Source organism: Perca fluviatilis, chromosome 21 (genome assembly GCF_010015445.1).
Source record: "Perca fluviatilis chromosome 21, GENO_Pfluv_1.0, whole genome shotgun sequence".
Taxonomy (NCBI): Eukaryota; Metazoa; Chordata; class Actinopteri; order Perciformes; family Percidae; genus Perca; species Perca fluviatilis.
Window position 1 is genome coordinate 24,855,199 of NC_053132.1, and position 23,491 is coordinate 24,878,689.

The 23,491-nt window shown below is 40.5% G+C and overlaps 3 protein-coding genes across 3 annotated transcripts in view; 2 read left to right on the plus strand and 1 right to left on the minus strand.

Annotated features, from left to right (window-relative positions):
- The first annotated feature begins 51 nt into the window (after positions 1–51).
- Positions 52–12,588, plus strand: hexdc (hexosaminidase (glycosyl hydrolase family 20, catalytic domain) containing). Its single transcript, XM_039788247.1, has 12 exons — positions 52–191; positions 287–385; positions 510–625; positions 3,144–3,231; positions 3,343–3,507; positions 4,004–4,187; positions 4,410–4,481; positions 4,602–4,800; positions 7,376–7,537; positions 7,633–7,740; positions 9,341–9,430; positions 12,183–12,588. Exons 2-12 carry the CDS (start codon positions 302–304, stop codon positions 12,352–12,354), a joined length of 1,440 nt encoding a protein of 479 aa, XP_039644181.1. The 5' UTR covers positions 52–191; positions 287–301; the 3' UTR covers positions 12,355–12,588.
- Positions 12,589–13,295: 707 nt separating this feature from the next.
- Positions 13,296–19,467, minus strand: LOC120551173 (cytochrome b-245 chaperone 1 homolog). Its single transcript, XM_039788387.1, has 6 exons — positions 19,177–19,467; positions 17,572–17,659; positions 17,024–17,065; positions 16,734–16,904; positions 16,482–16,626; positions 13,296–14,371 (listed from the first exon to the last, which is right to left on the minus strand). Exons 2-6 carry the CDS (start codon positions 17,657–17,659, stop codon positions 14,215–14,217), a joined length of 603 nt encoding a protein of 200 aa, XP_039644321.1. The 5' UTR covers positions 19,177–19,467; the 3' UTR covers positions 13,296–14,214.
- Positions 19,468–19,611: 144 nt separating this feature from the next.
- narf (nuclear prelamin A recognition factor) overlaps positions 19,612–23,491 on the plus strand; it is a 13,877-nt gene continuing 9,997 nt past the window's right edge. Inside the window, exons 1-5 of the mRNA XM_039788386.1 lie at positions 19,612–19,969; positions 20,659–20,731; positions 20,862–20,927; positions 22,170–22,298; positions 22,409–22,541. Coding sequence (XP_039644320.1) covers positions 20,675–20,731; positions 20,862–20,927; positions 22,170–22,298; positions 22,409–22,541 — 385 coding nt within the window. The 5' untranslated portion in view covers positions 19,612–19,969; positions 20,659–20,674. The remainder of the gene's footprint in view (positions 19,970–20,658; positions 20,732–20,861; positions 20,928–22,169; positions 22,299–22,408; positions 22,542–23,491) is intronic.

Sequence of the window (23,491 nt, forward strand, 5' to 3'; positions counted from 1 at the left end):
TGTAGCGTACGTTCTTCCATCCGTTGCTCTGCCCGCGGAGACTAAACTAATCGATTACCTATACTGCCTCCTGAAACGACTGGGAGCTGTCGACGTTTCTTCGCAGGAAAAAAAGTGTTCAACATCCTCCTCGGAGTGCCAGTCCTCTCCAGTATCCCATCTCAGGTTCTGGCTTCGTTTCCACTGTCCTGGTGGGTCAGACAAATGATCTAATGATGCATTAAGATTCAAAATCAAAACCCTTAACCTGTTACTACTGTTCTTAATGATCTACTCATGCCTGCAGTCCGTCACAGACAGAATGAAGTCTCCTTGGCCTAAAGGAAAGAAACTAGTTCACCTGGATTTGAAAGGTGCCCCCCCGAGGGTAGAACACCTTCACAAGGTAAGCACACACATCAGCGATCCTGTGTGTTCTGCTGCAGCACATATTTACTCCTCTGTCACTGTTCCAACATAGTTATTCATGTTTGCTGTTCACTATTATGTGCATTTCATCATCTCCTCAGCTGATCGAGCTGTTCTCTCAGCTGGGAGCGGATGGCCTGCTGGTGGAGTATGAGGACATGTTTCCTTATGAGGGGGGGCTGAAGCTGCTGCAGGCCACAGCACAGCCTGCTTACAGGTGCAGTTTGCGATTTAAACACCGGACTAGTGATGTCCCGATCAGCCATATGTCCCGATCCGATTTTAAAAATATTGAATATCTGCAGATACCGGGGGCCTGTTTCACAAAAGCAGAATATATAAATCCAGGATAACTGATAAATCGAGGCTTGACCTAGTCTAATCTGTGCATCCTGGCTTGGTGCGTTTCACGAAGGCCAAGCCAGGCTGAGGAGGAGCGACTAGGTCGAGCCAGGCTGAAGTAATTCAGATAGATGCGCGTCCACGGCTTTCCTCAAAAGACCGCGAGGTCGATCACAGATTTACTGATGCCAAAATGGAGAATATTGTTCATACTTTATACAGAGTGAGCAGCAGCTTCTTATGGAAGTATGATATCATGAAATACATTTGTATAAAAAGAAAAGAAACACGGCCGCTGTAATGAAACAGCGAGAAAGCGTGGCAGACGATTGCGGACCGACTGAATGCGTAATTGTAGCCTAAATATATACATTAACTGACAACTGCTCTGAATTGAAACCGTCATAATCATACCATTCAAGGATTAGGCTACTAATCATTTGCGCAAATTAACAGTTGTACTCTTTGCCTTAAAAGTAAGCAGAAGATAATGTTACTCAGGAAATTTACCATAAAGATCAATTTTCTACAACGCTAGAATATGATGCGTAAATATCTCTTTCACTCTGTTTCTCCCTCTCTCTCTCATGGGCTAAAATATAAATGTCCTAAGTCATATTAACTTCCACTGCTCGCGTTTAATGCAAAGTGTACAACTGTTCGTTTTTGCCAATGACAGTGACTTATTGAATGGTTTCAGTTAAGAGCAGTAGTTCATAAATGTATATTTTTAGACTATCATTCAGTCTGTCCGCTATTGTCTGCCACGCTTTTTTCGCGTTTTTTTTTTATTTGATAGAGGACGAGTTTCCTTCTCTACATATTATATGCCTTGCTCCCTGTATATATGGACATAGAAAATAAAGACACTAAAGAACTTGGACTCTAAAATCTAGAAACTATGAAGATAATTAAGTGATAAATTCCATGCACACTGTAAACATGAATGGAACAGAGTGATATTCATCAGTTATTTCCCCCCAAATATAAGGTCAAAAACCATTGAGGTGTCCTCTCCCTGTTGTCATGAATGCACAGTAGCCTACATCACTAGATAGTTACTGGTCCAGTGAACTAAGACTATAATTTGGGAGGACTGTACAATTAGGATATGTTCTTAAAATTGTACAATCCTCCCAAATTATAGTTGCAGTTTACTGGACAACACAAATTGTGTGCTAAGAATGCCAAATACAATGTACATGGAAGTGGAACAAACATGATACTTATTGTTAAAGAATAAAAAAAAAAAATGAATCAACCAAAATAATTCAAGGTGCATTGGTCAACTATAGAAATGTACAGCATTGTATGTATTGCCCTTAGTAACAGACTTCATTTAAAACACATTTGAAATTTGATCAGCCTTTTCTAATTATCTCAACAACTGCCATAATATATTAATTAAACTTCTAACAACAATATGAACATCAGTCTTCATACAGCAATATAACAGTAATAATGTCACATGAATAATTATAAAAATAATGGTCACAACTTTAAATAATAACAATACTTAAATGAACAGCAATATGCACCTGTTGTATTTTAATCCATGCTGATAACAATAGGTTAAAACCACTGCTGGGTGATCAGAAAAGGCTCCAGGATTAAATAAATCCTGGCTGTTAGCCTGGTCAGGAGCAGGCTAGCTGTACAGAATAAATCTCCATGGTGATTTATGTGCCTCCGCTTTCGTGAAACCGAATCAAGGCTTAATTCATCCAGGATAACTGGGAAATCCCGGCTTAATCCCTTATCTTGGTTTTGTGAAACAGGCCCCGGGTCACGATCCGATACTTGTATTTGTTTAGATAATAAAGCTGCACACTGTTTTTTTTGGTTTACACAAGTAAACAAAGTAACTAAAAGATGTCCTCAGTTTAATACATAAGCTGACTTAACTTACTGCAGCTAGCACTTTTGAAAAACTCGCATATAAAATCAACTTTGACTTAACTTACTGCAGCTAGCACTTTTGAAAAACTCACATAAAATCAACCCTCGACTTAGAGTGGTGTAGAATTTACTGACGTAAATGATCAGAGTAAGGTGATCGTGGTGACTGCCGATTCCCGATCACTTTAAAAAAAAAAAAAGCCCATATCGGCTCCGATCCGCTACCGATCCGCTACTTCCCGATCCGTTCGGGACATCCCTACACTGGACACTGCCTAGTATTCCATTCCTGATTAATAGGCTGGCTGGAATTGTATGTATTTTTTTTTTATATGCCTCATCATGCTGTGAGATCCTGTAATAAAAGTATAACCCTTCCTGTGTGGGACAGAGAATAAAAATAAAATCAATGTTCAAGTCTGGTGTGCCATAAAATGCTTTGGTTCAGTAAGTTCAGTGAGTTATGTTATGTTTACTGTATGCTCTGTTCCCAGCCGAGAGGAGGTATTATTGATGCAGGAATTTGCCAAATCTAAGGGCATGGAGGTCATCCCACTTGTGCAGACGTTTGGTCACATGGAGGTGAGGCAAACATCCTGCTCTCCTGTTTGGAACTTCTTAGTATTGGCTACAAATGCCCAGTTGTCAGATGGTGTTTGTAGTTCAGCGGTGGCTGTCGCTCCTCTATTATAGTTTGTGTTGAAGCATCGGCCCATGTGGAGCCTGAGGGAGATGGCACACTGTGTGGGCACCCTGAATCCCCACAAAGAGGAAGGGTTTAGGCTGGTGATGGAGATGCTGAGGCAGGTGGTGGAGCTGCATCCAGGCTTAAGCACACTGCACATTGGAGCCGATGAGGTAAGGATTTATTTATTTTTTGGGCAAAAGTTATGGTAGAAAGTAGGGCTGAACGATTAATCGTTTGCAATTCGAAATCTGGTTTTTGAAAGAATGCGATTAGCTAATCGTGAAGACCTTGATTAATCGAATGTGAAATATTTAGTTGAATGTTTGGTGTAACATTTGATTTAACATTTTGTATTCCTCTTTTCAATATTATATTGACTTTTTTTTACATAAGATAAATGCTGGAATAATGTTACATATCAGAGATTGTTTACATAAATGTCCTATTTACAGTGGATCTTTTTATTTATTTTGTATTACTTTATCTAACATGATAGTAGAAGGTGCAATATGTAGCTAGAACAAAAAAATCGTAAATCGAATCGTAATAGCAATATCTGGCAAAACCGCTAAATTAGATTTTTTTTCTTTTTTTTTTTTTAAATCGTTCAGCCCTAGTAGGAAAGTATCATAATCCATTTCATGTCCTCGTCTAAAATTCCTCAAGGTGTACATGCTCGGCGAGGGGGAGGAATCCAAACTGTGGTTGGCCTCACCTGGACGTACAGTGGAGCAACTTTTCCTGAGTCATGTAACCAAGGTGGCCCAGGCCATCAAGGAGGCATGGCCGCACATGACCATCATAATGTGGGATGATATGATGAGAGGCATGAGCCAGGACACGCTGAAAGGTGAGGAAGAAATACAATTGGTTCCCACTAAACCAGATGTGGACTAATATTTGAAATACGCATGAGTAGAGTTACTCCAAAAGAGCATAGGGGACCATCTGAAGGATTCCTGGTGATTTTCAGATCCTATTTGCTAGTTTTGGTATCTGTGCACTCCATTGTGTTTTGATTTGATTGTTTTTATTATAAATCTATTTTTTATTTTTTTTATCCATGTGACAGCTAGTGGCCTAGTGGGACTCGTCCAGCCCATGTTGTGGGACTACACCCCTAATCTGGATGTGGACACAACTGGTAGGTACCGTATACAGTGGGAATTAGTATTCAAACAGGCTCTTATACATTGACAAATAGTCTGCAACATGCGCAGAGCTTTGTTAGTTGTGATGTTTCTTCTCTAACTGTGTTGTCCAGTGTCCCTGCTGGAGAAGTACTGCAGTGCCGGTATGTCAGAGCTCTGGGCTGCCAGCTCCTTTAAAGGCTCCACCAGTGTTTACACCTGTGTGCCCAGCACACAGAGACATGTGGATAATCATGTGCAGTGGCTGAAAGTGGCTGCTTCTCTGTCTGCTGCTGTGAACCTGCAGGGCATCGCCATCACAGGCTGGCAAAGGTAAGTATTTGAGGATTTTTCATTTTCTTTTAGATTCTGCTTACTGTATGATTGTGAAGATGATGGTTGTATCTGTGTACTGTATGATTGTGAGGATGAGTGTTGTATCTGTGTACTGTATGATTGTGAAGATGATGATTGTATCTGTGTACTGTATGATTGTGAAGATGATGGTTGTATCTGTGTACTGTATGATTGTGAAGATGATGGTTGTATCTGTGTACTGTATGATTGTGAAGATGATGGTTGTATCTGTGTACTGTATGATTGTGAGGATGATGATTGTATCTGCGTACTGTATGATTGTGAAGATGATGATTGTATCTGTGTACTGTATGATTGTGAGGATGAGGATTTTATCTGTGTACTGTATGATTGTGAGGATGAGGATTTTATCTGTGTACTGTATGATTGTGAAGCAGAGCAGTGTTGATAAAGAGCACATGAGTCTATAATAAAGCTGGCCTTTGGTAAATGGACTGCATTTTTACATGTCTTTTATAGCTATAAAAAAAACGCACAGAAAGTGCTTTACACACTACAGGCACTAGATTACTAATTACCAGAGGCCTCATGATACGATATTATCACGATACTTATGTCCCGGTATGATATTATTGAAACATATTGCGATATGCCGCGATATATTGCAATTTATCACCTTTTTTCCAACTTCAAATTATGTCTCCGAAGGAAAACTTTGTCAATCTGAAAAGAGTTTGTTCATCTCACTTCAATTTTTTATTATTCTTGTTCCATAAAGTTAAATTCTCATGTGCAATTTATATAAAAAAAGACTGATACTTGGCGTCTGTGTATCAATACAGTAATGCCACGGAAAATATCGCGATACTTGCTGTATCGATCCCCCACACCACCACCCCTAACAGGCGCCATTCACACACAGATTAATACACTGGTGGCTGATGCTGCCATACAACATTCATAACAGTCATGCACATTCACACACCCATAGCACAGCATTGGGAGCAATTTGGGGTTCAGTATCTTGCCCAAGGACACTTAGACTGCAGTGACCCACCCTCCGATTGGTAGACCAGTGATTCCCAACCAGGGGCACATGTACCCCAGGCCAGGCGGTACTTTGCAGTTGCCAGGTGGTACGTGGAAAGATTATAGTGTAGCTCAACTAATTTGAAAAAATAATAAATGAAATTTTGATTTGATTGGAAGGATAGATCCACATATTAACTGTCAACTGTAACACCTGAACACCACTGTTGCAGTTATGTAAGAGGGTGTGAAAACTAGTTAGCAAACCAGCACAGAATGTTTTCTAAAAGTAATAAATAAATGTTAGTAATAACTAGTTAAAAGTATTGGCTAATGGTTGAAATAGTTAGCTAAAAGTAATGGATAAATGGTTGAAACATTCAGCATCACTCCAAGTTGTAGAAGCATAGAAGCACCGTTGTAGTACTCGAGATCGGTCTTGGTCTTAAGACCGGTCTCAAGACCACTTTTTGAAGGTCTCGGTCTCTTCTCGGAATCGACCGTATTTTTACTTGGTCTCGTCTCAGATAAAGAGGACTCTGGATTTTATTTCAAGACCGGTCAAGACCACAACTGCAGGAATATCACTAAATTGCCTCTGCATTGTCTAATTTTATGTGTTAACATCATTACTGTGATTGGATGTAGAACTCCCTGCTTCAAACGCAACCAATAACTTGACTCATTTCTAATTTGAAATTTGTTACAGTTAACCCCCTCTACCTGCCCACCTTAACACACACTCCCAAGAAAGTGAATGCGTGAGACAGGAGAAGCTTTGGCTGTCTGGCCCTGGTCTGGTCTTGACTCGGTCTCGCCCTGCCTTGGTCTTGGTCTTCAGTCGGTCTCGATACACTCTGGTCTTAGTGATGACTTGGTCTCGGTTTAGACGGTCTTGACTACTATACTGCCTAGATGCTATAGTGCGTTCCATTTAACTCTGAAGCCAAAGTTGGGAATGATGTCACACCTGAGTTGAATGCGTTCCATTAGATTCCATTTTTTGTGCATACCAACAGCGTGACCACATGTCCACAGATAGAAGTTGGACAGCACTGTGTGTACGACTGATTTAGTGAGACACAAATAAGACAGAAGTGCTTATAACTGTATGTTACTACAGCTTACACAACTGTTGATGCACAGAGCAGCCATGTTGGATTTTTAGCTCGGGGTACTCGGTGATTGTCCGAGTTCCGAGCTCGGAAATCCGAGGTCAGGGAGCGTGTTTCAGACTTTGACCTCGGAAAATCCACCTTCCGAGTACAAATGGAACGCACTACCAGTAGTAGTATGATTGCTGACCAAACCAACCTAAATATTCACAGTTCAATTGTATGAAATAATTAACAATATCCACTTTATATAATGCATAGTGTTATACATGGGGATCCACTGTGATAGAAGACCTGTCTACCTCTCTCTACATGAGCCACCTCCAATACTTGATTTTTTTTTAAGGATCTGACTGAATTCATCAGCCAGAAATCATGTGATATTAAATTTGCAATTAACACTTCGAACAAGCTTTTCACATGATCCATCTTTTCCCCATTGCCAGGTATGACCACCTGTCGGTGCTGTGTGAGCTGATGCATGTGGCTCTTCCATCGTTAGCAGCCTGTCTCCAGACACTCGACCACGGGCAGTTCAGTGCTGAGGCCCAGAGCAGAGTAACTGAGAGACTGGGTATCCCCTCAGTGGAGGTAGAGGCCATTGGGAGGTAAGGTCCAACCTTGTTTTATTAAACTACCCTACACTGTCACTGTATCGTGTGTACCTCTACGTTAACCGGATTTTGTTCCATGTGGCCTCTAGGACTTCCGCAGACGACTCTCTGTTCCCAGGAAGGAAGCTGGCTGAGTTAACTGTGGAGCTCAATTCACTGCTGAACTCGGAGGACATACGTTTTTTTGAAAACAACATGTGAGTCATGGGCAGTGATCTCATTTTTGATTTATATCAAGATCCTATTTTCAGTGTCTCAACTCACCTGAAAAGAATAGTTTGACTTGAGAAATGAGAAGATCGAAACCACTCTCATGTCTGTATGCTAAATATGAAGATACAGCCAGCAGCTAGTTAGCTTAGCTTAGCATAAAGACTAAAAACAGGGGTAAACAGCTTGTCTCGAGCATGCCTTCATTATACTGTTACTGTAAGTTTGTTACTTTTTAAGCTGCAACAATTTAAACAGGAATAGACTGATTATCGGCCCTGGCTGATTATCGTGGAGTTTTTTGGCAGTTTGCAGATTATCTGTATGTAACATCTTATTTGCCTGATAACCGATAAAGTAAATTAATTGAAAAGTGCGCTACTTTGGCTCGGCTACAGCTCTGTGTCTGTCCCTCTGCTTCGGTTTCACTCACCACTGAGTCTGACTTAATGTCCCACAACCCTATTTGACTATCTTTTACTGTGTATTATGTTGAAAGTTTCTAATTGATTAAATAATTGCTTAAAGCATTTAAAGGTGCAGTAGGTAAGATTTATAAAACTAACGTACTGTCATATTTGCTGAAACTGACCCTATGTTCCAGTAGAACTACAGGAAGCAGGTAATAAAAAAAATAAAAAATCTGGCTCCTCTGGCACCACTTACTTACTTACTTAGTGCGATTTGCAAAAATCCACCGTTCCCTGTTCAGATGCACCAATCAGGGCCTTGTGGGGGGAGGGGCTTAGGAGGCCGTTTTGGGCTTTAGCGGAAAGGGGGGAGGGACTGAGAAGTTGTCGATGTTCAAATTCTTTAGCTGAGTCCTGGATTTTCACAATCCTACCTACGGCACCTTTAAGCAAAGTTTTGTGTTGAGGTTTGTAACATTCCAAAATCTTAGTCCTAAAGATTTTAATTTTCACTGTTAATGCATATTGGTTCCAAATTACGGTTATCTGTTTCAATAATCAATATCGGTATTGGCCTTGAAAGACCAGTATCAGTCGATCCCTCAAAGCAGTATATTTTAAGAAGAAGTAAGAAATAGTTCCAGCACATAAAAGCACAAAGTTGTAATTTTTAGACATTGGTTTTTGGATGGATAAAACAAACGAGATATCACGTGTTAATTGCTGAGCTTTAGAGGTGCTGGCAGATTTTGTTGCCTTTGGACGGAGTCAGGCTAGCTGTTTTCCCCCTGTGTCCACTCTTTGTGCTAAGCTAAGCTACCTGGCTGCTGGCTATAGCTTTCATTTAGCATACAGACATGAGTGGTATCAATCTTTTTTTTATTTATTTTTTAGATTTCTTTATTTAAAAGGGACAACGCACATTAATCAACATGAGCGCAGAGTCCAACATGCAAATGTGGCAGATTTAGCCATGCAGGCTAATTTTCATCTGCAGTCCCTAGCAGGTTGACGGCTTAAATCCTATCTTCTCATCTAACTCTCAGCAAGATAGAGAATATCGAATGTATTTCCCGAAATTTAAATTTCTACAACCTTTGCAGAAATAGACAAAATGTTTATACTTACTCCCGTATACAAATAACAGCTGATCAACTGTATGCCTGTGCTACTGTAGGTATGTAAGAGGATGGTTCAGCCCCTACCAACGACAGAGGAAAATGGTATCTCCTCTCATCACCATGCAGATCCACAGCCAAGCATCCACGTGAGAATAATGTGTTCTATTACAGCTACACCTTGTGCACACCGGGGTTATTATAGTAAACTAAAACTTAAATAATGTCAATGTCAATTTTATTTATATAGCACCTTTCATTACATGTAAGCCCACAGTGCGTCTCACTAAACTAAATTACACATATGCATTAAAACAAAGCATGAATGGAAATAATAATACACGACAAGACAATCAACAAAACCAAGCAAGACAGTGCAACCATACAATTTCTCACACACACACACACACACACACACACACACACACAGTAATTAAACAAATGCCTAGATTATTTTTGTTGGGGGCATTTTTAGGCTTTTTTTATTTGAATAGGACATGTTAGAAATGAAAGGGGAGAGAGAGGGGGGAATGACATGCAGCAAAGGGCCGCAGGTCGTAGTCGAACCCGCGGCCGCAGCGTCGAGGAGTAAACCTCTATATATGGGCGCCCGATCTACCAGGTGAGCTACCCAGACGCCCGAATAAAAAGGTTTTGAGTTTGCTTTTGAATGTGGACACAGTTGTTCAAGTTCAAGTTTCACTTTATTTATCCTTATAAAAAGGAAATTTAGTTTGCAGCAGGATGTCTAACACACATACACAGAAACAAAGCACCACCAGATGCCAACAACATTGTAAACACAACACAGGACACACATCAATGGAGACACTCCTTCCCCCAAAAACAATGACAGAATCCAATTGGACAGTACACAGGTAAATCTTTCATAATGAACATGGACAGGAATAAATAATCACATACTGTAGAGAAATTCTAAGAGATGTCAATCAAGTGAATTCAGGTTCCTAATAGCCGCAGGAATAAAAGAATCCCTGGCACGTCTAGTTCTTAACATAGGTAGCCTAAAATGCCGACCTGAGGGGAGCAGATTAAACTCCCCAAAGAGTGGGTGATCAGGGGAGTTTAATCTGCTCCGCTCAGGTCTCCGTTTTAGGCTACCTATGTTAAGAACTCAGGTCATGAGGCAGTTTGTTCCAGGGAGCAGGACCACAGTAACTGAAGGCCCCCTCATCGGACCTGGGTCTGATTCTGGGTACAGCTAGGAAGGCCTCTGCCTGATGACCTGAGAGGCCTGATGGAGTTGTGAACAGTGAGCAAGTCAGAGATATACTGAGGAGCTAAACCATTACGTGCTTTATAGACTGTTAGCAGGATTTTAAAAGTGATTCTGTGTTGTACCGGGAGCCAATGAAGTGATTTTAGTACCGGGGTAATGTGTTCAAATGTACGTGTACGTGTAAGGACTCTGGCTGCTGCATTTTGAATGAGTTGGAGGCGTCCTACTGATTGTTTGGATAATCCTGCAACTAATGCATTACAGTAGTCTAAGCTGCTTGATATGAATGCATGCACCAGTTTCTCAGAGTTATTTGGAGAAATGAATGCTCTAACTTTTGATACATATATTTTTTTGTGATAAAATGCTATTTTGCTGATATTGGTCATGTGATTTTCAAAATTGAGATCAGTATCCAAAATAATGCCAAGGTTTGTGACTTGCTCACTGTATTTCAGAGACAGTAAATCTAGGTGTCAATTTTAGGACCAACAACGACAGTCTCAGTCTTAGTCTGTATATAATAAGCAGTGAAAAATATTTTTAGTAAGCTGAAAAGAACTAAAAAGTAAAACCTTCAAGAAAAAACTAAACTGGAACTATATTGCCAGGTAAAAAAAAAACTAATGAAATGTGAAAAAATGAAAAATGACTGTAAATTATTTCAGTTTCAGTTTTTTTTTTTAGCTATAATATTTCACTACCGAAAAAAAAGGAGACGGCATGAATTTCCATCAACTCTCGTGTCGTTGAACCACAGAAATTGAACTGATTTTATAAATGGCGCTGTGCTGTAATTGCTTCACATCGCACCCTGATGTAGCACATTAAACCTCATGGCTATTCTCCAACCATGTATTATATATTATATGTATATGTACTGTAGCTACATACAGAGACATTATACCTGGCTCTGACAAAAACTAAAACTAAACTTTTCCACACACAAAAAATAACTGAGCTAAACGAAAACTAGCAAACACACTGTGAAAACGTACTACACTAAACTGAAAAGTCAAAAATAAAATGAAAACTAATAAAAAAAAAGTCAAAACTATAATAACCTTGATGCACACTGCTCTGCCTTCCTGTAATGTGTTCAGAACTCTGTTTAGCCTTTATAGGAGCACGCCGACTTATTGGGACTTTAGCTCATTCACTGTATCCCCCAGAGTTAGAGAAGTCCATACGTACCCTTCTCATCTCCGTGCGTGTCGTAACTCTGACTGACGCACCCACCACTAGCCTAGCTTAGCACAGATCCTGGAGGTAACCGGCTCCATCTAGCCTACTGCTCCCAATAAGTGACAAAATAACGCCAACATTTTCCTAATTACATGTTGTGATTTGTATAGTCACAGCGTGTACAAATAACAAGGTCACATGAGACACAGCCATATTCTAACCGTATACATACTGGGAACTATTTCTCAGACAAGCGAAGCACTGCTACTTCTGCTACTTGGGCAGAGTGATTTGCTCGCAGCACCTGAGAAGCCCCGTGGTGAGGAGCAGAGAGTTCGCCTGGAGTTCACTCGGAGTTGGAGTAATAATCACTCCGCCCAAGTAGCACTGCTTCGATGGCTGTGTCTCATGTGACCTTGTTATTTGCACACGCTGTGACTATACAAATTAAGCCCGGTCTGATCTCGTCCCCTCAGGTATTTGGCTACGCTACAAGAGAAGGCGGAGGCAGTGAGAGCGGAGATGGGGCGTCTTTATCCAGATTCAACAGCCCAGGAGTGGATGGAGGAACACGTCAGCCCTGTAGTGGCTCCTTTACAGAGGATAACCGAGGATATCAGCGCCTGCCTGAATCAGATGGTGCCGTAGAATATTTTGCCAGCTCCGAATCAAACTGCTTCTTTGATCAATTCCGATACTGGTCTCTTAATTATTTAATTTTTTTTTTTGTGCCTTTTTTTGTATGCAATTTTGCGCTTATCCAAGACAAAACTGTTAAAGGTCCCATGTCATGACAATGTCACTTTATGAGGTTTTTAACATTAATATGGGTTCCCCCAGCCTGCCTATGGTCACCCAGTGGCTAGAAATGGTGATAGGTGTAAACCGAGCCCTGGGTATCCTGCTCTGCCTTTGAGAAAATGAAAGCTCAGATGGGCCGATCTGGAATCTTCTCCTTATGAGGTCATAAGGAGCAAGGTTACCTCTCCTTTCTCTGTTTTGCCCGCCCAGAGAATTTGGCCCACCCATGAGAAAGAGAGACATCATGGCTTTCAAACGAGCCAAGTGGCACTTGGTCAAGGCCACACCCCCAACCTCCACCTTGACCCCCCCTCTCTCCTCCTCAATAGCTACAGACACAGAAATGGCACATATTATCCTTAATAAAAGCTCATTGTGGGACTGGCTCTAGTGGCTGTAATTCTTTACCAAGGCTGAATTTTGGGAAAGAGACTTCAGATACAGTATTAGGGGACCACTAAGGTCTATATAAAAGAGACTTCAGATACAGTATTAGCGGACCACTAAGGTCTATATAAAAGAGACTTCAGATACAGTATTAGGGGACCACTAAGGTCTATATAAAAGAGACTTCAGATACAGTATTAGGGGACCACTAAGGTCTATATAAAAGAGACTTCAGATACAGTATTAGGGGACCACTAAGATCTATATAAAAGACTTCAGATCCAGTATTAGGGGACCACTAAGGTCTATATAAAAGCATCCAAAGAGCACCATGTCATGGTACTTTTAAATTGCACTAATTGTAGCATAGAAAGGAAGCAGTATTAAAAGGAGACTTTGGGTTTACATATAAAACAATTTTATATAATTCAATCAAATGTATCAAAGTAAAACAAAGACAATAAAGATAACCGAGAAAAAAAATCTTCTCATTTTCTTTCAAGCAGAGAACACAATGACGTTCACCATCAGCCATTTAAACAGTCCTGATTTCAGAAAGAAATGGTTGGTCCAAAGCACTAAAGTGTTTGCCTGAGATTTAGTCTTTGGTTCACACAAAAAAAGTTTGTTAATGTTAAAAGACAGAACAACAACAGCTCAACTCATTTCACGTATAATTAACTCTTGATTCAGCCATGAAAAATCATTCATGCTTAATTGCAGTTTGCACATGCTTTCATCCGGATTGCGGACTGGGTATGAATAAACATGCCAAAGGTGATTATCGACTGGGTGGTCCAAAAAAACTGGGGAAAGCACTTTCCATTGACCTAAACGCAAAACACTTATTAGTAGGAAGGCACTGTAAATCTGTAATCTGGAGTGTATTCCCAAAATAGTAATTACAAAAAGCTTAGACATGCTATTCGTTACCAGTGGGCTGCATTTACAGTACAATACAAGTCTCTTTTTCCATATTCCCTGGAACTGTTGTAGAAATCTTTGACTAAACCATGAAATATTTGCATGACAAAACATTTAAGTGGATTTCTTTATCCCAGTTCACATGAAAAGTAAATAAAAAAACATTTTACTATAGCCTCCTGAGGCTGCCATAACCCCAACTGACATACAAAAAAAAAAAAATATGATGAAGGAAGTCTGTGAGGAGAAACCGAAAGAGGCTATCTTCTTGGTATTTCATACAAATGCTAAAAGTATAACATGTAGTGAGGGCATCACTAATAATAGGCTTCCTCTGTAATGCCAAAGCAATACCATTCACCCCTAAATGAATGATGGTTGCAAGTCACACGGAGATCAGAGTTTGTCTGCTTGATCGTCCGAATCGCTGCTGTTGTTGTCCAAAGAATCTTCCTCCCCTCCGTACTCTGCCTCTTCCTCCTGCTGCCTGCGTTGCTGCAGCTCCTCCAGCCCCAGGAAGCGCTTCAGTAATGCAGCCAACGCCTCCACATCGCTGACAGGTAACAGACAGAAGAGAAGGAGAACACGGATATACTGCATTATCTTGTGCTAGTTATACAAAGCATATTAGTTTTGCTTTTTTATTTCCAAATATTATGATTATTAAATATCGACTTTAATAATCATAAAAAATAAATAAATAAATCAGACAATAAGTAACAACTGATAGTCTCGCTTTGCCAGACCTTCCTCCACAGCGCTGCTCAGGAGGGTCTTGCGAGTCCACACAGCGTTCCGGGATTGGGAGAAAAACATGCTCTGGTTTATTGGCGTTTCTTTAAACCAATCACAATCGCTAAGCGCCGGACGCAGGTGCCTCTGCAATATAGCCTCTGGAAGGAACTTGTTTTGGTGGAACATGTGTACATTCATAGGTTGTTTTTAGTCGGGGTTTTTTTTAACAGAAAACTTCATAAATCCACCGGAGTTTAAAATTACAACACAAAGGAAGCGGAAGGTGACAGACATCCGGCTGAAATAAAGGACGTCTTCGATATATAGACTAAAAAACTCATAATGACATCTGTGGGCAAAAACTGTAAATACATTCATGACTGTTCACGGTACAATCTTTTTTTCTGTGGATGACTATGAATAGCGGTTGCGCTGTGAGGGATCCACATATTATATTAATACTATTAATACTTACTTAAAACTGCATTCATTGATTGTACCAAGCCGCAAACAACACTGAAATTGAAATTCACCTTATGAAGCTGAAATGGTAACCGAGTTAGCAAACATGTAGAGCAGACGCGAAGCAACATTAGAATTCATTTTGACTCGTGTTTCTGGCCACCTGACCAATGTTCAATATTCACACTCCTTTTAGCTCTATTTTGGTCTCCACCAACTTCTCAAAAAATAACTGTCTCTTTATCTGCTAAACATGCCACTATGTTGTTTGGTGCGGGCAGGTAGTATACAGTGGGTTTATTAGTTTTTTTTAAATAAAAATAAATAACTAGGCTAATGAGAGCTGTGAGAGTGAACCAAAAACGTAAAACCAAAACCATGAGCTCGAAGAGACTGAACTGAAGAGCTAGGTGGTTTATCTGTGGGTTTGTTCTGAGAGATACTTTTTACATTACACTTTATAATTTGACGCATTGTTAACAATAAAATATTTCTTTATAATTTTAATAATAGAGGTCCCGGACACTGGCGACAGCAAAACAAGAACAGCAAACCGAAGGAGAGCAACTTGTATCGGTTTACTACGCAGGCAAACGCACCATGCTCTGAAAGAATTCATCACTTCATGTTGTTTTAATAAAGAGGACAATTAGCAACGTCATTCCATTGCGTAATATTAAACGCATGATCAAATGTTGTTTTCCACATTACGTAGGAGAAGAGGCCCCTTCTTCATAGATGGGCAATTATAAAATGCAAATATATTGAATGGTTATTACTAGGAATGGGTATTGTTCAAAAATGTTTGATACCGGTACCGATATGTGACTTCCATACCAGTTCCTAAACGATACTTTTTTCGGTACCAATTTTATAAAACTAAAATAAATTGCAACATTCCGGCACAAATCATCTTCTTTTTTTAAGATAATTTTTTGGGGGCATTTTAGGCCTTTATTTTATAAAGGACAGCTTAGACTTGAAAGGGGAGTGAGGGGGGAATGACATGCAGCAAAGGGCCGCAGGTCGGAGTCGAACCTGTGGCCGAAACCTCTATATATGGGCGCCCGCTCTACCAGGTGAGCTACCCCGGCACAATCCTTTTTATTTATTTTTCAGTGCTTACTAAGTGAGCCCTGTCTCTGTTATCCTGTCTGCCTCTACGACGCGTAACGTTAGACAGCCAATCACAAACATTATTAGATCTTGGTAGAAGCATTCTGCGTGCTTATTGGCTCACTGACGGTGATGAGATTTAGGTATTGAAATTGGGTACTGAATGACAAGGCATTTTTTCCATACCAGATACTTCAGAGGCAATTTGGTCCGTGCCTAAAAAGTAGTGCATTCGGTCCCCAGCCCTAGTTATTACTGAGTAAATTCAGGACTGTGGTGCTGGATGCGAAATAACTCAAATCTTAAGAATGATAACTTTCATGTGTTAGAGCTGTTAGCAGCAGACCTACCTGCGTCCCCCCAGTGTGGCACTCTGAGTCAGGGGGTAGGAGAAGCCGGCAGCCAGCCGCAGCATCAGTAAGTAGCCCTTCCCCAAATAGCGAACCTTCTCTTCCTGGACGCAGACGTCACACAGCTGTGTCAGATCCAACACAACTGAGAGAGAGAGAAAGGGAAAAAAAAATTTAAATCTACGATTCTCCACTGTCAAACAGCCAGTGGAGACTACTGTACGGAGTAACCCGCTCTGTGGTGTTACTGACCTCTCTCCTGACCCTTCTTCCACAACGTCAGGACTAGAGCGTACAAGCTAAACGTCTTGAGCTCAATCAGGTTCTTGGTTTTGTCAAACACAGCCTCCTCCCATTCCTCCATGTTCTGCATGGCTACAAACAGACAGCCGGTCACGTAGAAAAGCTTCCACAAGATGCTGTCTGTGTGATCCATACAACACATACAATAAAATAAGCAAATGTGGAAAGTTAATGTGTAAATTTATGTAAATCGGAAGTTGCAAATTGATCAACAAATTAGGTAAATCCAGTTTGTGTACCTGAGCTGTAGTAGGCAGCTGCCAGCCCAACAGATGCTATACCTGCAATTAAAATGAGAGGCTTATTATTAGAGACAATACAGACAGAGAGCAGAGGAGATGTTTTAGATAGATAGATAGATAGATACTTTATTGATCCCCAAGGGGAAATCCAAGGTCCCAGTAGCTTAAAGACATCACACACAGCATACACATACATCATAACAGGATGATAAAATAACAGATAAACAAATCCACATGAATAATATGGACAATAAAAAAAAAGATACTAAATAAAAAAATCCACATTAATGTATTAAGGGATGTATAAGCATGAGACGCTTGCAGTGACAGGGCAGGTAAGGTGCTCTGTGGTAAGGTGCTCTATGAGAGTGTGTGTCATGGTGGTAGTGCAAATAAGTCCAATAGTCCAATAGTGCAAGGAATCATTTAATCATTTAAGGAATTTAGTTACAGAGTTTGAACATATTGAGGGGAGAGTGGACGGCTTAGCTTGGGAGGTGTATTGTATATTTGATTGTATGGTAAGGTATGGTATGAACACTTACCGACAAGAAGAGACCAGGAACGAATGCCCGGAGATCTCTTCAGGTGGAGCAGGGTGGAGCTGTGCTCCTCTACTGTCATGTATCCCATCTGAATAGAGGCAAGAATATCAATATTCTCCTTATATTTTTGTATGTATATATATATACATACAAAAAGCCTATTCTAAGCCTAAACTATACCCCAGTGACCCTAAAAGCTCCAGCCTTAATGTATAGTATATGTTTGTGCTATTTCAGTAGGCCTTTTTTTCACAGCAGATGTTTTGATTTGTTATAGGAGCAACAGGAGTTCCTAACAGTAACACTAATTGCTGTATTACCATAACTTGAGGCCCTGCTCTGAAGAGGTATTTTAAGACATTAGGATTGGGGGGATTCATTTTCACACCACCTTCAAAAAGTAGAAGGTCAAAATGCATCAATTTAATGTATTTTGCTGTATATTCCGTTTTTTTTTTTCTTCTTCTAAAATTTCCCTCGGGATCAATATCTCTATTTATCTAAGTGAGAAAAAATGCTTTTCTTTCATTTTTGTACTGAAATAGGCCTTGCTCATCCGTTATTAGTGGGTTTCTAATAACACTAACAATGACTCTGTTCTAATTAAGCGTACCAGTAATCCACCATTTAGCAGTCAGGTTTTTTTTACATTTTTATTTTATTACTAATATGATGTATCAAAATGTCTACCATAAAAAGTAGGGGTGGGGGAAAAAAAATCGATACAGCATAGTATCGCAATATTTTCTGTGGCAATACTGTGTCGATGCACAGACGCCGAGTATCGATCTATTATTATATATGTGTTGGTCAGTTTGTCTGCTTGACAATCCCATTTTGCAGTAATACAACTGAAGTGAGATGAACAGAGAAATGTATCTTTTTAGATAAAACAGATATTGACAAAGTTTCCTTTTTGGGGACATCATTTGAAATTGGGAAAAATTTGAAGTTGGAAAAAAGTTAATGAAATTGCGATATATAGCAGGATATTGCAATATGTTTAAAATCGCAATAATATCGTATCGTGACGTAAGTATCGGGATGATATCGTATCGTAAGGCCTCTGATGATTCCCACCCCTAATAAAAAGACTGTTGTTAAGGAATATGCACCATTAAAGCACAATAAATTCTCATTGCCTTAATGTGGGTTCTGTTTCATCACCAGGGAGTCTAGAGGAGACATTTTAAGACAGAGCCTCAAATGTCCCTAAATCTACTTTTAAGATCTTCATTATTTCAGTTTGGAGCTTGTATGTTGCATATTTCTAAATGGGTTTAATCAAATTAATCAAGTCAAACCACTTCCACTGTATTTGGGTGGGGGCAGACGTCTCAGAGGTGGATGTCTAAATATCTCAGCACATGAAACCCAAACTGAATGGCTTCATATCACAAGAGATAAGAGAGAAAACGTTCAACATTTTTTTTTTTCAATTTGGGTGGACAGATCCTTTAATTCGATCTGAAAACCCAACAAGACAAGAAAGATGCTCCTGCTGGTGATTTTAATTGGATATGATGGAAAAGAATTCCCCACACATCACTGTCTCACCAGAACTGTATAAAGATACCAACTATAATGACATGTTGTATCGCTTACCTTAAACTCTTTTTTCTTTCTGTAATTTTTCGCCTTGCAGATGAAGCATTTGTACGAGGAAACACATGCACTGAATTATAAGGAAGTTCTTTTCATATTATTGCAACAACTGTTCTGCATGGGGGACACTTCCTTCCTGGATCCGTCTGCTCTGATTGGACAGGTTCACTTTCTCGCCGCCTTCAAAATAAAAGATGCCTTTCGTTTTCCTGCAACACAATGGCATTTTTTTTTCGTTTTGTAATGAAGTAGGGTTAATCTTTTAACTCTTTTGACCATTTTTTTGCGGTTTCTGCTCTAAACGGCTCTGCTCTGGTTCCCACCTATATGTCAATGGCTCCCACCCATGCCTAATACATCCATGACCCATGCCTTCAACAGGCAATTTGGCAAAAACCGTTTCCGGAGCAGATCACTATTACGTTTGCGCATGCGTCCTGGATACACCGGGGTACCGTGGTACACAATGGAGTCGGACGTACATAGACATGACTGGCTTGAATACTAGTTAGAAGCCTCGACGCCTTTGAAAGCACTAGCTAGTTTGAGTAACGTTACCGGTATTATGAAATAACCGCGCAGGTTTAAGCGAAACAGTGACGGTGACACCTCCCACAGGCGACTTGACTTGAAAGTAAAAGTGTGCTGAGTAACTGCAGAGTTCACCTGCCGTGCTGTATCAGCGCTGCTGTCTTTTTTTTTTTTTAATATATACCAGTGCTTCTCTTCTGACTGTCCTCTGCATTTTTTTCTATCCCTTTGTCTGAAAGAGCAGTGAAATAGAAACCGTCCGGTGAGTTCGACCTTGCAATGTTAGCACAGAGCACAGGGCCTGCCACACTGTTTAACCAACACACAGTTAAACAAACACAGTGACTATTAACGTTAACGTTACCTATCATCCGAAAAAGAGCTGTAACGCAATTTAGCATGAATTGCATAACGCAGTTAAGGTAGCTATTTGACGTAGCTAATTAGCTAACGTCACAAATGATTAATATTTTCAACTAACGTTAGTCGGGGCTGAAGTGAGCACGAGCTAAATACCCCCCCACCCCCAGAATCAGCACTTTTCGTATTTTGCATCATAGGAGTGTGACATAGTGTATTCATAATATGTGAGGGTTTTCACAGGATGATAGCTCCCGTGTGTAATGTATTTTAATAGCTTTTGTGGCTGCTTTTGTTGGCACTGTGTATACAATTAACACGAGCCATTTAAATATAATGACAGGATACTAGTTTGTGTTCATTGCCAGTTTCCCACCAGTACAGAGCTGCTGTGTTTATGATAAGAGGGCTGCCTGTGATAGGATAAAGGGAAAGTCAGAGGAGGGTGGAGTTGACGTAACATCACACAGCAGCAGGCTGCAGACACAGTCATCATGCCAGAGCTTCAGGAGGAACATGCTGTGAGGAAATGATCAACAATGGGAAGCTAATGGTGCTGTGATCTGTATATATATTAACCTCAATTTACAGATAACCACCAAGGAAAATGTCAGAGGTCAACATGCCAAAGCGAAAAGAGAAGTGTGAGAACTGCACCAAACAGGTACATTTCTGGATCAGTATCACTGCGTTGCTTTATAAATCTTGTCTTATAGTCTCATACTTGCTGATTCTGAACAAAATGTCGTCTTGCTGTCAATCGTGAATTTAATATGTATTGCTCTTCCGCACAGTGCAACAAGAAACAGAGTGATGAAGGTGCCAACTCCCACCAGGAGAGAGACGAAGTCAATGGACAGGTAATGGCTGTTAACTCCCAGGTTTAATGTATAATCGATTGATCTGGCTTAGGCGATCCTCTTCTGGTTGTTTATTAAAGGTGCAAACAGTTGTATAATGTCATGTGACGCTAGGGAGGAGCTTTCTAAAGACTAGAAAATACCCCCCAGGTTATTTTAACGCTCCAGTTTGTAAAAACCTGCTTTACAACTGTTTGCGGTTCAAAAAATGTGTGCATTTACCAGGCATGGAAGCAAAGATGGTATCAAGTTGCATTATGTAGTGTAGGAACAGTCAGTGTCTGAAATTAACTTTTAAACCCACTGGCCGAGTTGGCAGGTTAATGAAAAAACCCACCGGGCAAGCATATTTTTGGCCAAAATATTAATTTGCAGGTTTTTTTTTTGTAACATATGTCACGAAACCTTGTGGTTGGGGAGTCCTGCTGGTTAGTTCTCCGTTTTCATCGGGCTTTCTTTTTGAAGGCTGGCTAACTCCTGCCAAAAATCACCACATAATGGCTAATTAATGAGCCTGAGGTAAATGCTAGCTATTAGTGTGTGTGTGTGTGTGTGTGTGTGTGTGTGTGTGTGTGTGTGTGTGTGTGTGTGTGTGTGTGTGTGTGTAAAAACCTCTGACTTGCAGAGGAACGGAAGAAAGTACAGTGCTCAGCATAAGTGAATACACGCATGCTAAAGTTGACTAAAAAGAGGAACAAAAAATCATCTTTTGGAAATTGATCTTAATGACTTAATTAAAAAAATTAGGAAAAATCCAACTTTTAAGGACACCAATTTTCTTTGTGAATGAATAATGTATTGTAAATAAATAAATGTTCTTCCTTAAAATACAGGGGGCGTAAGTATACACACCCCTTTGTTAAATTCCCATAGAGGCAGGCAGATTTTTATTTTGAAAGGCCAGTTATTATTATTATTATTATTCATGGATCCAGGATACTATGCATCCTGATAAAGTTCACGTGGCCTTTGGAATTAAAATAGCCCCACATCATGACATACCCTTCACCATACCTACATTTACTCACCAAATGTTTGGCGCTTGGAGAGTGTTCATTTTGGACCCTGCTAACAGTCAAGATATCTCCATCTCTGTTGCTTTGGCCATTCTATTTTTAAAATCGATCTCTTGTAAGGAGTGGACTCTTTATGTAAGTCCACAAGTAAATCACTGTAGTACCCCTTTCCGATATAAATCATCTAAATCCCTCCCCCTAACACACTCCTCTTTCTCCCCATAAGGAGCATGAAGGATCCCAGTTGCTGCTGAGTGCCTGCCTATCCTGTGATGGCTGTCTATCAGAGGAGGAGAGCCTGAAGATCTCTCAGCAGAGTCTGGAGGAAGTGGAGCGCGTTCTGGCACTCAATAAGGTAGAATGCGCAACCAACTGCCTCAGAAACCTGAGAAGGTCAAGGAAGTTGTCTTGTTGCACTTTGAACAATACCCTGCATTGTCCCCTCTGTTTCTTTGTCCCTGTCAGAAGTGTGACGTGTCGAAGCACAAGGTACTGGTAGCGTCGGTGTGTCCACAGTCGCTGCCTTTCTTTGCTGTCAAGTTTGGCCTGGACATCACGGAGGCTGCCCACAAACTCTGTGCCTTCCTCAAGAGTTTAGGTGAGCGAGTGGGATTCATATATATCGCTGTTTATCTGTCACAGTACAAAACATCTTATAAAATCTACACAGTAAGAAAGTGTTTTATGTAGTTAATTGAGGTATTGTTATATTTTTTTTGTGTGCGTGTGTCGCCTGTCACGGCACATGTCCATATACGCGTTGTTTTCACGGATGGGATGGCCCCGCTTCCCAGCATTGCACACTAGTGAGCTTGCACCAGTTTCTCTTCACTGACCAATGACTAGGAATTAAATAGTCTACACGCTCCTACAACCGCGATGGCTGCAGCTGATTGGACGAACGAGTCACATGGGCTGGCTGCTCCCGAATTTCAAAACCAACCATAATCGCCGCTCGTTCGGAATAGGATCTCTTATTTTACGAAAATTGTTCAACGAAACGTGTTTCAGAAAACATTTTAAGCGAGAAATAGGCCGTGCAGTTGCTGAATCTGTCTTTTTTTTTTCAGATCGACAATGGTCAGTTCAAAAGATTTCCGTCAGTTTTTGAGAGGTGGCGAGCCGACTTAAAGTGTTTTCAGAAACGCGTTTCGGTGAACGATTTTCATAAAATATGAGATCGTCTCCTGAACGAGCCGCCATTATGGTCGGTTTTGAAATTAATTCGGGAGCAGCCAGCCCCACGTGACGCGTTCGTCCAATCAGCTGCAGCCATCGCGGTCGTAGGAGGGTGTAGACTGTTTATTTGCTTCCAGTGGTCAGTGAAGAGAAACTGGTGGCGAGCCCACTAGCGTGCAATGCTGGGAAGCGGGGCGATCCCATTCGTGAAAACAACGCGTATATTGACACCCACCATCAAACTGCCCGCGCCCCCCCTACCTGTTTACTCGCCTCTCATTGAATATGAATTACGAGGCGCGACAATCTCTCCCTGTGTAAAAAAAAAAAGCTCTTTACAAAGTAAAAAATGTAGCTTCCTGAAACCGT